Raw genomic sequence first — 14689 nt, forward strand, 5'->3', positions numbered from 1 at the left:
GCTCTCTACTCGGACAACCCTTACTCAATTACTAATTTGCCCCCATTTAAAATTATAATAACTATACTCGCCTCTGGTGAAGGCATTGCTCCAGTGATATTTGTACCTGGTATCCTGGAGCTTGTGTGACATAAGACTACTTTCACACTAGCATTTACCTGATCTGCGGAGGGCTGCGGACTTCCTCTGTGAAGCCCCGCCCTCAGCCGCACCTTTGCCGCTAGCTCCGCCTACTTCTGCATGCGGCCTGCATGCGGCCTGCGTACCTATCTTTAACATTAGGTACGCAGGTCGTGTGGCTGTATGCGGATGCTTCCGCATGCGTCGTTTTGACGATGCGGAGAAAAAAAAATTGCTACAAGCTACGTCCTACGCTGGTCGCAGCATCGTCAAAATGACGCATGCGGAAGCATCCACATATAGCGGCACGACCTGCGTACCTAATGTTAAAGATAGGTACACAGGCTGCATACAGGCCGCATGCAGAAGTAGGCGGAGCTAGCGGCAGAGGTGCGGCCGAGGGTGGGCTTCACGGAGGAAGTCCGCAGCCCTCCGCAGATCAGGTAAACGCTAGTGTGAAATTAGCCTAAGATAGACACTTTTCTCTCACCTTCTTTGGACAAAACTGAAAGCCAGATGAAATGAGAGCTGCTGCTGGTCTTTGATGTCCTCTAAACGTCAATTGCATTCGAATGAGGTGAGATTGAAGCGGACAATCTGTTTTTTTTGTGGGACAGTCTGTTATCCCGCTTTCCCAGGTTCCTGAACATCGGATGGGCCCAGTAGCCATGCCAGGGATTACATTGCACTGCAGATCAGTCTTTTTACATACTGTGTGGATCACTCTCGTGAGGAACTGTAATGATGCATATTGACTTGACAGAAGAGGACAAGTAAAGGTCTTGTACTTGCTGCTTATTTTATGGATACTCTAAGCTCTTCATTTTTACTGATTCTTTATTTAGAGCCTTTATACATTTTGCAATAAACTAATTTTCCCAAATGTGAGATTCCCCTAACAAATTTTAGTTTTGCGCTTACATGTTGGATTCCTGACACCATCCACACCTTCGTTCATTAGTGTTACTTTTGCATATCTGATTAGGCATTCTCGTTAGGTTGCTACAATTACTACCTGCTGGGCTGACAGTCTCTTGGAACACAATTGAATTTTCCTGCATGCATTCTTGTGCCGCAGCGTAGATATCAATTATGTTGTCATTCCGAATGTCCTTGAGTTAAACGAGGACCAATGTGAACCTGGTCCATACAACTCCCAAGTCTTTACTCATTTTTGGAAGAGGTTTTTTTGAGCAGATCGGCTTCAAAATACTCCTCTAAGACTGCTTCAAAAACGCTTGGGGAAAAGAAAATGAATTTGTATTGGAAATCCACTTTACTGTTCTTGTCAGAAGTTTATTTTCTTGAAGAGGTTTTGAAAGATGTCTGGTGAAAAAAAAGTGCATGTCATTTCTTTTGAAGGTGATTCAGATGGAATTTGCTCCAGTCTGGCCACTACCGAACCGAAAGGCTCCAAAGAAAGTTCTAGGGGAAAAAACTCTGCTCAGATGTGCATCAAAAATTAACAAAAAGGGAATTTCCAGATTAGGTTTGCAATTGAAAAATTTGTCATTGTTGAAACCGGTCCATATCAATGTCATCCTGGTCCATACAACTGCTAAGGCTTTGTTCACACAAAGTTTTTGGAGGCGTTTTTTGGAGTAGATCCACTTTAAAATACTCCTCAAAAACTACTTCAAGGACACTTGGGAAAAAAATGAATTTGTATCGGTAATTCACATTACTGTTCTTAACAGTGGTTTTTTGAGGTTTTTTTCTTGAAGAGGTTTTGAAAGGCACCTGGTGCAAAAAATTAACCATATCATTTCTTTGAAGCTGTTTCTGATAGAATCTGCTCCAAACTGGCCACTGTCCAACCAAAAGGTTCCAAAAGAGAACGCTTTAGGAAAAAACTCTTCCCAAAACGTCTTCAAAAAAATGTTTCAGTAACAGAAAAACTGATTGAAAAAAAAAACAAAGAAGGGGAATTTCCAAACTAAATTTGTGAAAAATTTGTCATTCTTGAAAATCTGAAAAAAAAGTCTAAAATGCTGACGATTGCCTCTTTGTCCTTCTCTTCCAGTCTTTGCTTTGAACTCGGCGTCTTCGGGAGGCGATAACGCCAAGATGTCTCTGATGAGCAAGTACAAGGAAAGCATGATCTCTAACAATCCGGGGGACCACAACCACCAAGCCTCCACCCTGCTGTCACACGGTGCCTCCAGTCAGCATAAAAGAATCAACAGCAAGTCGCGAGGTGCCTGCGTGTGAGAGAGTCTGCGTGGGTGTATTTCTCGCATTGCGTAAATGCCTGCTTTTGCTAATTAATTTCACTACATATGTTGAGCTAAGAGCAAGAAAAAAAAATCTGTGTGAATGCAATACATATTTGTTATAAACTTTACAAAAAAATCTGTGTGTATTTCCATATAACTCGTATGTAGAGATTTGTCTGTGCTCATGTGTTTCCTATATACATGTAACCTTACCAGATATTTGCCATTAGGGGGAGACTTATTAGAGGCCGCCCGTCTGTTCTTGTGCCTAAGGTTGCATTAATAAACCATGTTTATTTCAACCTATTTTGTGTGCCTTTGTTAGTATATCATACCTACACCTGTAAGAGGCAAAGTCGAAATATATGGCTCATTTCTGTCTTCTGTAGGGGGAGCTAAGCCGATGGCAGATTAATGATCCCATCTTATTAAGCCAATGGCAGGGATCATTGAGCCCTGTGAGAAATCACTCATTCATTTCTACTTTATTAACACCTTGTAGGCCATTCACGGATAAAGAAGGATTAAGTCATCATGATTTCATTGCTGAGCATCTTTTGTATCGTTGGAATTAATTACATCTTCCAATAGGAAGGCTCCACCAGTACAATCCCACCGAAAGCAATGGGATAAATGTATTAATGTAATGTCTTTATGTAAAGACTTAATATTTTCAGTAATGAGACTTATTTTTCAAGACTTCTGCAATTTGCAGAGTCTGCTCTAAGATAATGTTTGGATCACATTCTTTATTCATGGCAGTGTTCTTAAGGTACCTTCACACATAACGATTTTGTTAATGATATTGTTGCTTTTTGTGACGTAGCAACGATATCGTTAACGAAATCATTATGCGTGACAGCGACCAACGATCAGGCCCCCGCTGGGAGATCGTTGGTCGCTGGGAATGATCAGGACCTTTTTTTGGTCGCTGATCAACCGCTGTCATCGCTGAATCGGCCTGTGTGACGCCGATCCAGCGATGTGTTCACTGGTAACCAGGGTAAATATCCGGGGAACGACTTCAGCATTGTTGAAACTGTCTTCAACGATGCCGAAGTCCCCGGGTAACCAGGGTAAACATCGGGTTACTAAGCACAGGGCCGCGTTTAGTAACCCGATGGTTACCCTGGTTACCATCGTAAAAGTAAAAAAAAAAACACTACATACTTACCTTCCGCTGTCTGTCCCCAGCGCTGTGCTTTCCTGCACTGACTGTGAGCACAGCGGCCGGAAAGCAGAGCGGTGACGTCACCGCTGGGCTCTGCTTTCCGGTCGCTGTGCTCACAGCCAGTGCAGGAAAGCACAGCGCTGGGGACAGACAGCGGAAGGTAAGTATGTAGTGTTTGTTTTTTTTAACTTTTACGCTGGTAACCAGGATAAACATCGGGTTACTAAGTGTGGCCCTGCGCTTAGTTACCCGATGTTTACCCTGGTTACCAGTGAAGACATCGCTGAATCGGCGTCACACACGCCGATTCAGCGATGTCTGCAGGAAATCCAGTGACAAAATAAAGTGCTGGACTTTCTGCAGCGACCAACGACATCACAGCAGGATCCTGATCGCTGCTGCCTGTCAAACTGAATGATATCGCCAGCCAGGACGCTGCAACGTCACGGATCGCTAGCGATATCGTTCAGTGTGACGGTACCTTAACTGATACAGTGTTATAGGTTGAGCAACCTGTCACCTCACTATGATGAGTTATCATCCCTTCTCTTCTGCCCTGCACTCTATACAGTGTAATAGGTGGAGTAACCTAATACCTCACTGCTCTAAGTGATCATTATTTCTCCTTCGCCCTGCACTATAATCATAATTTCTCCTCTGCCCTGCACTCTATACAGTGTAATAGGTGGAGTAACCAAATACCTCACTGCACTAAGTGATCATTATTTCTCCTTCGCCCTGCACTATAATCATAATTTCTCCTCTGCCCTGCACTCAATACAGTGTAATAGGTGATATAACCTGATACCTCACTGTGCTGAGTGCTCATCATTTCTCCTCTGTCCTGCATTCTATACAGTATAATAGATGGTGTAACCTGATGCCTCACTGTGCTGAGTGCTCATCATTTCTCCTCTGCCCTGCACTCTATACAGTATAATAGGTGATATAACCTGATACCTTTACTGTGCTGAGTGCTTATCACTTCTCATCTGCCCTGCATGCTATACAGTATAATAGGTGGTGTAACTTGATGCCTCACTGTGCTGAGTGCTCATCCCTTTTCCTCTGCCCTGCACTCTATACAGTATAATAGATGGTGTAACTTGATGCCTCACTGTGCTGAATGCTCATCATTTCTCCTCTGCCCTGCCCTCTATACAGTATAATAGGTGGTGTAACTTGATGCCTCACTGTGCTGAGTGCTCATCCATTCTCTTCTGCCCTGCACTCTATACAGTATAATAGGTGGTGTAACCTGATGCCTCACTCTGCTGAGTGCTCATCATTTCTCCTTTGCCCTGCACTCTATACAGTATAATAGGTGGTGTAACCTGATGCCTCACTGTCCTGAGTGCTCATCATTTCTCCTTAGCCCTGCACTCTACACAGTATAATAGGTGGTGTAACCTGATACCTCACTGTGCTGAGTGCACATCACTTCTCATCTGCCCTGCACTCTATACAGTATAAAAGGTGGTGTAACCTGATGCCTCACTGTCCTGAGTGCACATCACTTCTCCTTTGTCCTGCACTCTACACAGTATAACAGGTGGTGTAATCTCACTGTCTTGAGCAAAACACATTTTATCAGGTTTTTTTTTAGTGTGAATGATATGGAAATTTCAGTTGGTAGGAAGGAGGGAAAGACGTGGCTTATAAGTGGAGAAAGGAGCATGGATCTCTGATAAGCTGTATTACCGAAGTTTCATCTATTCGCTTGTACAATTGATTTATGCAAAATTTGTTGAAAGTATAGTACCCATTTATTTCCCTGAAAATTGGTTCCATAATAACATGGAATAGTTTCATTACATAGCACCATGCAAAGACCAATATGGCAGCACATGGACTGCATTAAGCTCAGAAGTAAAGTGCTGTAGGGACCTCCATTCAGACTCTGTGGATAAAGAATCCATTCTTTATAGGATATAGATAAAATGAACGTCCACATGCATCATCCGAGTCCTAGAATCCATGGCCTTGGTGCTCATTATCGTCACATCGCTCTATATTGTGGGACCACTGGCTGTAAAGACACTTTCTCTCGTAGACAGCTCTGACTTATGGTGGGCTATGTTTGCCATGCATTCATTAACTCGTATGTTATTCGTATTGTTCTGCATTCATTCGCATCAGCCCTGCTGGGAAACACAGCGCAATACCCCTATCTCTGCCATATACTGTATATGTATATAATAGAGCAGATTTCGTAGGGAGTCAATTAACCCAGCAATATGTCCTCTGGAGTGAGAGACTATAATAGAAAAATTGTCAATTACCTTATGAGCCATAGAATAATGGAATATCTATGAGACCTATAAGTAAGAGTCTGGATGGCAGAGATTCTAATGGATATGTTACTGGGAAGAATAAAGACCTTGACTTTCAAGGAGAAATCTTTCCGTCAGTAAAAATACTGAGAAAAATATAGAATGTACGCGGCTGTAAGATTTTTCTTGAAGTTTGCAAATCGATAATTGAGGTCTAAATGCACTTGTGGAATACAAAAGGTTATATTGTTATGTTAGGGTTACGTTACATTGCATCAAATCTGCAACGTTTTTCTACAATTTTAGAATAATCATGGCGGGAAAAATGTGATTTGAAGGTAAAAAATGAATTCACCCTGTTTTGATGCTACAAAATAACTGATATCACGATCTGACAAAACATCGGATCACACGTGGGCCAATATTAAATGGGAGCGTGCGCCGACGGAGTCTGTCCAAGGAAATAATCGCAGCGTGCACGATTTGCATCCGGAACTAACTCGGCCATGCAAGTCATTGAGTCCATGGAAAATAAAAAATCGGATAAGCTCCAAGCTTGGTCTGATTTTCATGGACTGATGTAAAGGAGAAGATGGAGACATTTTTTATTTTCCATTTTCTCCTCCTTGGATCACACTATGATTACACTCTGATCAAACTCTGATCATAGTGCGAATTTGCGTAATCAACCGGATCTTCTCGGATGATTGAAAATACAATCGTGCGACCCTACCGTTAGGATAGGTCATCCATATCGGATCAGGGTTACACCACTGATCAGCAGCTACAAGGTCTGAAGAGGGCAGATGTAATCATATTGAAAAAAAGCTGAAATATAAAGTTGTATTCAATGTGTAGCAGCAGCTGCTGGGTGCTGAGGAACTGCTTCTAGTCAATAGAATAAGAGGTGATCTGCGGTTCTTGGCAGCGACTGCTACTCATTGAATGGAGCTGTTTAGTGTGTGTGCTTCGCTGCTGACCGTGGGAGTGCTGGGATTTGAACCCCACGGATCTGAAACTGATGACCTATTCTATGGCGAGGTCTTCCATATCCTGGGACCGGATAACTCCTTTAAATTATTAACATGTACAGACCTTAATGTTGTGCTAAGTTCTAGAGGTTTGTATGTATATATCCTTGGCAGCGACTGCTACTCATTGAATGGAGCTGTTTAGTGTGCGTGCTTCGCTGCTGATCGTAGGGGTGCTGGGATTCGTACCCCAACTGATCACCGATCCCATGGCGAGGTCTTCAATATCCTGGGACCGGATAACTACTTTAAATTATTAACATGTACAAACCTTAATGCTGTGCTACGTTCTAGAGGTTTGTATGTATATATTCTTGGCAGCGACTGCTACTCATTGAATGGAGCTGTTTAGTGTGCGTGCTTCGCTGCTGATCGTAGGGGTGCTGGGATTCGTACCCCAACTGATCACCGATCCCATGGCGAGGTCTTCAATATCCTGGGACCGGATAACTACTTTAAATTATTAACATGTACAAACCTTAATGCTGTGCTACGTTCTAGAGGTTTGTATGTATATATTCTTGGCAGCGACTGCTACTCATTGAATGGAGCTGTTTAGTGTGCGTGCTTCGCTGCTGATCGTAGGGGTGCTGGGATTCGTACCCCCACTGATGACCGATCCCATGGCGAGGTCTTCAATATCCTGGAACTGGACAACTCCTTTAAATTATTAACATGTACAGACCTTAATATTGTGCTAAGTTCTAGAGGTTTGTATGTATATATTTATTTTCATAGGGAGAGGAGAATTAGCCAATGCCAGAAAAATGATTGAAATCCAACATCCAACCGGAATATTGTTAAAGGGAGTCCGTCAGCACAGAATGGCTGATCAAACCAAGTGCAAGGGGCTCAATGCACCGTTGGTGCGGCCAAACATTTCAATGCAACTTCCCACCTACTTGATTTCCATACATCTCTGCCCTATAAAGCTAGAGCTGTCAATCATAGACACGTGCTTGGTTTGAACAGTCATGCTCTGCTATCAGATTCGATGTAAGTAGCCTTAATACAGATTACATACTGATTTCTTCTTGAGTTTAGTGACTTCAATGGGTTATTCTCAAAGCAGAAAGTTATCCCTAAATAATAGGGTAGGAGATAACACAATGATTGCCGGGGGCGGGGGTCTCACTGCCGGGATCCAAACCAGTCCCCCTGTGAATAGCAAGTTGTGGGTCGGTGATAACTTGATATCTTGTTACAAATCCTATAAGATTTACTCAGGAGAATAAAGAAAGTCACAGTGTGAATTGCACACGCCATTAAGACTCGGTCTGAAGTGATGTGTTCTCCCACCCGTCAGTATTAGTGATACCAACGGCACAAGCTGTTTTACCCTTTTAATGAATAATTAAGGTACAAGAGGGATATCTTTTTTTAATGTATTTATTTATAGAAAGCTTCTTATAAATGTTAATCTCTGTCTACAGAATGAATATGTTGACTGGGGCTGTTGAAGAGAGGCTCGAATTATCCCAGCTTGGGGCCCTTTAATTGGTTTGCCGGGTACAATAAAAAAAATGCACGTTGGAATTATAGAGAACACGGTGTTTTCAGGACGCAGAAAAGACACAACCCACAGCTATAGGATGGATACGACTGCCATATAATGGGGGAACAAAGCTGTTCTGGTGGGGGGTTTTTTAAATAAGAAAAGGAAAACTTGAGTATTTTGAAAACTACTTAACTAGATTAAAAAAATAAATAAATATATATATATTTCATTTATTTAATTTTTTATCTAGTTTATATATATAATATATACGTCTAGAAGTAGTTTTATTCCTATTGTTTGTGGAAGAAGGACAGTTTTTTTTCTCATCCTTTTTTAAATATACATTTTATAAATTAAATTTTTAATCTATCACCAGGTTTTTTTGCTATGTCATCTGAAAGCAGCATGATGTAGGAAAAGAGATCCTACTTCCTGTGATGTATCACTTAGTTTCCTGGGTGCGGCAGTTGTGACACAATCACAATTCTTAGAAGTAGCATGTAGCAGAGCTCAGACAGCTAACCCTGCCCAGATCACAGCTTTCTGTGTACATTGTATGTTGACAGTGAGCTGCTTATTAGAAGAGGGGGCGTGGTCGGTCTAACAGTCACGTGAGCTGTAGTCATGGCAGTAATACTCTCCTGGTGATAAAGTCTTCATTGTAAGTAAGCAGCCAAATAAGTGACACAGCACTGAAATCTGCATTTCAGCCCATATCTTCGGCTGTCTTCAGATTACATAGCAAAAACCTGCTGATTGAGCCCCTTTAAATACTAAAGCTGGTAAACTATTTGAACTTTTTATCCATTCACTCTTAAGAATGGGCTAGTGAAAATCTGATGAATTCTGAAGTATAAAGTCTGTCTTCCGTTTGTTTCTAACAGATCACCATAGCCTTTAATGGCCGAGATTGGGTTGTCCAGAAAAGTCTGCAGTCACCTGTTTGTTAGACAATCCCTGCATATTTTTCGAGGACGCCGAAGACACTCTGCTCTTAGTTTGAAATTATATTAAAGTTTTTCGGCACAATATTTTCCATTATATTACTTGCAGTAACTTTTTACATTCCATGCTATTTAATTACTTTAGTGGTGATCCAGTCCTCTGTCTCCCACTGCAATATCTCAGCTCCCAGAAATACGGGCATTTATAGAAGCAAACACTGAATGTTTCCAGATTCGCTCCCTGTACTTGCACTCTGTTCTTTGCTCAGCTATGTACTTCTATATCGATAATCTACATGAAATGATCATAGAAGGTGAGCGTTGTTTTCTATTGTAGAACAAGTTCGCTGACGTTGGAGGAATTTTTCAGACACAAGATTTTGTTCTTTGAAGAAAGAACCTAATTTGTTGTCTTTCTTTTTTTAACCCAAATTTTTTGTGTTTTGCACTTTTAGTTTTTGCCTCTCTTTCTTCCAAGGGCCATAACTTTTTTATTTTTGCATTAACATAGCCATATGATGGCTTCCTTATTTCAGGATGAGTTGTAGCTTGGAACGACCACGGTTACTTTGCCGTAAAATGTACTGAAAAGGGGGGAAACAAATTCCAAATGGGGTGCAAGGATGAAAAGAACCTCACTCTGTTCAGGTTCACACAAGCGTCTAAAAAAAGTTTGGGGGTTCATCCAGAAAATGGGACACATTTTTTTCTAACAATCCGTTTTTTTTTTGTTTTTTGTTTTTTGGGGGGGGGGTTTACAGCAGGTATTAACCCTTTAACCCCCAGGCCAATTTCCGTGTTTTTGTGTTTTTGGTTTTTTTTGCTCCCCTTCTTCCCAGAGTCATAACTTTTATTTTTCTGTCAATATGGCCATGTGAGGCCTTGTTTTTGCAGGACAAGTTGTACTTTTGAACAACACCAATGGTTTTAACATATCTGTACTGAAAAACGTGAAAAAAAAAATCCAAGTGCGGTGAAATTGCAAAAAAAAGTTCAATTACACAGTTATTTTTCAATTTTTTTTTACCATGTTCACGACATGCTAAAACTGACCTGATATTATGATTTTCCAGGTCGTTATGAGTTCATAGACACTAAACATGTCTAGGTTCTTTTTAATTTAAGTGGTGAAAAAAATCCAAAATTTGTTGGAAAAAAATGGCGCCATTTTTCCGATACCCGTAGTGTCTCCATTTTTCATGATCTCTGGTTGAGTGAGGGCTTAGTTTTTCCAGGCCAAGCTGATGTTTTTATTGATACCATTTTGGTGCACATACAATCTTTTCATCTCCCGTAATTGCATTTTAATGCAATGTAGTAGTGACCAAAAAATGTAATTCTGGCATTTTTAATTTTTTTTCTCGTTATGCTGTTTAGCAATCAGGTTAATTCTTTCTTTATATTGATAGATCGGGCGATTCTGAATGCGGCGATACCAAATATGTGTTTATTTGATTTTTTTTATTGTTTTATTTTGAGTGGGGCAAAAGTGGGGGGTTATTTGAACTTTAATATTTTTTTTTATATTTTTAAAAACTTTATTTAATTTTTGCATGCTTTAATAGTCTTCATGGGAGATTGGAAGCTGCAGTACTCTGATCGTCTCTGCTACACACAGGCGATGATCAGATCACCTTTGTGTAGCAGAAATGCTCACTTGCTATGAGCGTCAACAACGGGGTACCATAGAAACATTGACTGCTACAGTTGAGAAAAAGGATTTGTGCTGCTCTAGTTTAGGGTTCAGTCTGGTCCTCCATGGCAGCTTCTGTGGCCGGCATCCTCAACCGCGCATCGTGGTCACCTCTGGTGGCTTCATAGCCCATGTCGTGATGTCACCTGAGGCTTAGTAAAAAAAAGAGGCCCACAGGATGCCAAGTTGAAGATGCCAGCCACAGAAGTGAAGAGTGCCCTGGTTTGGCTGTAAAGGAGTCTTGGACTGGAGCAGGGCAGCACAAGTATTGTATCAAAGAAGAAAGGATCCAACTTCTGGTATGGAATTTTTTTAAAAAGTATAGACTTTATTTAAATGATGAAGGCAATACTGTGGCACACCAGGTATAGATGTGACTGGATATATGGGAAACAAAAAAGATATATAGAGAAATCAAACGCGTTTTGAACGCTCTGTGCATTCTTAGACTTGAGCTGAAAACCATTGTGGCAGAATGAATGGTGGCATTCAAAAGTACATCTCATCCCGCAAATAACAAGCCCTCATACGGCTACATACCTGGAAAAATAAAAAAAGGTTATGGCTCTTGGAAGAGGGAGAGGAAAAAACAAAAGCGAGAAAAATGGAAAAGTCTGTGTTCTCCAAAATGATAAAAAAAATTCCATTAGGTATGAAAGTGGCGTATTTCTATCTATTCCTCATACTAAGTATCCACATGCAAGCAGGAGGTCAGCACACAAGCTCTAAGCCTAGTCAAATGCACTTTAATATTTTATTTGTGCATTATGAACCAGCGCATGAAAAATCCGAGAATCCTACTGTAGCGAGAGCTAGTTTGATGTTTTTCTGAATAGCAACATACCATTCAGCGCAGATGTGAATACTGGAGCTGAATCCTAAAAGTTAATTTGCTACGAATTCTGCAAGTCAAGCCCTGAGACTTTGCTTTCTTCTGTCTTGGCTCAACAGGGGGTGGCTGTGCTCCATGTGGTCTCATTCTTTCGAAAGGTTTTTCTTATTGAATTTAGAAGAAGTGCTCCGAACTTGTTCTGTATTATTTTATCCTTTTTACTTACCAAGATCCAAATCTGCAAAAGTATCAGCAATTATTGTAGAATAAATACCTGGAGATTTGCTGTTAACTATCTTGATTTTTTTCCTATTTTTCATCTCTGCTTTTTAAATCCCTATTTTTTTTTAAACTTCCTATTTATAAGGAGATAGACATATTGATCGCATTTCCCCATGAAGAAACAAGTATATTGTTGTAATGTTCATGATGTTTATATGTGTAGTGAATAATCCATATTGTTGGTGACTAGGCTGTATTCTGCCCAGAAACAGGTAGGTGGTAGGGACAGCAAAAGTTAATGGTTGGGACTAGCGCCACAGTGGGAGGTACTAGACTGAAGGGACAGTGACAGTTTCCTAGTAGTGAGTCAGGTAGGGTCCAGAGTGTATAGAGAAAGTACTTAAGGTCCAATGTGAGCAGGGATGCATTCTTGGGTGTCCCTAAAGTGAGAGGAAACCGGGAGAAAGAGATGGCATGATCCAGGGTAGTACAGAGGAAAGTGACTGGCAGACAGAATGATTCTCCAAAGAAGGGTCCTAGGAGAGGACACCTAGCAGTAAGGCCTAGAGTTTATAACTCCTGAAGGTAACGGGCTTAGACAGGGCTGAGTACTTGAGATGAATCGAGTGCCCCAGGCTGGAGTTCCAGAGCATAAGAAAAAGAGAAGATAAGAAAAAGAAGCAGAACTTTGGGTTGAATAAAGGACTCTTGCTTGCTGAACTGTAGCGTTGAGCTGGATTGTGGTGAAGTAGTGAGGAAAGTGAAGAAAGAGAACAAGTAAAGAGCAAGAAGAAAAAGGGAGTGATTTTCTGAGAGGAAAACGTTATGCGTTATCGTGAAAACATGTGAGATGATATGTACTACTGCATATAACCCTCCCCAAGTTAATGTTCAGTAAAAAGGTTATTTGAAACTGGCGGTCTCCCTCCTTGAATTGTAAAACATCTGGTCCTGGCCAACCAACAACATTGGTTACATGCAGCCCGCATGGGCGTAGCACCCTCAGAGCACAAGTTCACACTCACAGCCAGGACCCCCACCTTCATGTAACGTGTCGGGGTGCATGAGATGAGCATCTCACCCACGGCTACCGCCCGGTGCCACGTTACACATCAACATAAGAGCTTATTTTTGCGAGATGAGGTGTATTTTTAAATTGCACAATTTTGGGATACATCTCATTAATGGTATCATTTTACCAATTTGTTTGAGAAGATGGAATATGAGAATTTTTTTCTTGTAATGGTTTCCATTTTATGGTTCAGATGACTCATTAATCGCCTTTTTTTGTGACTTTTTGGAGGACAAATTAACAAAAACCTTTAATATATTTGGCAATATATTTTTACGCTGTGATCATGTTGGATAAATAGTGCAATTGATTTAGTAATTGTTTTATCCTTATAGATTAGGTGATACCAACTATAGACTTCTTTTTCTTTTTTAAGAAAAGGACATTTTCCATTGACAAAGGGTGTTTTTTTAAACATTTTCTAAACACTAAAGACTATTTTTTCAAAAGTGCCGTTAGATGCCTTGAATATCTACTCCTCTTATTGCAACGCTGTATTATCCACTGCATTTGGTGCATTAGGTCTGCTACTTTAAATCAATGGCCAGCAACTATAAGGTTAAACAGCCAATATCGGAGTTGCTTCTGATAATGTGTGCAAACTGTAAAGCACTGCTGAATATGTTAGCGCTATATAAAAATAAAGAATATTATTATCATTAATAAAACGATGAAAACCCACAAATGACAGCACAAAATTTCTCATCCCCTTGGCATCTTTGCAGTGATATTCTTCTTTGGCTTGCGGAAACTGCATAGTTTTGGCAATGTGCTATTACATCATGGGCGGGTCTAGAGATTAAAAGGGTATTTTTGCTTTGGACAATCTTTTTGTTGGAATAGTCTGCCAACAATAATATTATCCCAAGTACTCTAATAGATCAGCTGTAATCTGAGATGGAACCATCAACAAGTGATCACTCCCATCGAACAGAAGATTAAGCATTAGACAATTCCCTTTGAAATCAGAGACTGATGAGTCGTCCGAGAAAAGGCGCGTTTTGTTGCTGCCCTTAGCACTGTCTCATAGCAGAAGTTCCTAAGCAGATTTGTGGTTACTTTTGGAATACTGCTAAGGAACATAGTCCCTGACATCATACATTTTAGATGATAATTTACAGGGTATACTGAGTTTTTTTTCTTTTAAAGAAGCAATCCCATCAAAGTTTATATTCTCTTAATATATTGCAGTCAACATATTATATAGCTCTGTGTACTTACAATTGCTCATTTTGCCTTTTTTCCCAGTAAATTGTTCTCGTTTCTTTTCTCTATGTAGAAGCTGGAAGTCTCTTTTCCTTGCGTGAGTCATCCCCCTCTTCAACTCCTGAGCAGCTGCTCTGCTTCTCCAGCAACTTTTACAGTGATGAGTCACGCAGGGAAAATTGACCTCTTGTTTCTACATAGAGATTAGAAGGATTCAGCTAGGAAAAGAGAAGAATTAACTGGGCAGAAAGGCACAATGAGCAATTGTAAGTACGCGGTGCTATAAAATATGATAACATCAATTATTAAAAGGATAAAAATGTAAATGGGGGCTTTTTTAAGTTTTAATGTATGTGTCCAGGATTATGGCATTGACAACCATTCCTTAGACTAGCGTCACACCAGCGAATA

At 40.6% G+C, this 14689-nt stretch overlaps 1 protein-coding gene across 6 annotated transcripts in view; it reads left to right on the forward strand.

Moving 5' to 3' along the window:
- ASTN1 (astrotactin 1) overlaps positions 1 to 14689 on the forward strand; it is a 606833-nt gene that overhangs the window by 388116 nt on the left and 204028 nt on the right. For all 6 annotated transcript variants that reach the window (XM_069737796.1, XM_069737798.1, XM_069737799.1 and 3 more), the window contains one exon: positions 2144 to 2317. In XM_069737796.1, coding sequence (XP_069593897.1) covers positions 2144 to 2317 — 174 coding nt within the window. The remainder of the gene's footprint in view (positions 1 to 2143; positions 2318 to 14689) is intronic.

This window comes from Ranitomeya imitator, chromosome 8, assembly GCF_032444005.1.
Source record: "Ranitomeya imitator isolate aRanImi1 chromosome 8, aRanImi1.pri, whole genome shotgun sequence".
NCBI classification, from domain to species: Eukaryota; Metazoa; Chordata; class Amphibia; order Anura; family Dendrobatidae; genus Ranitomeya; species Ranitomeya imitator.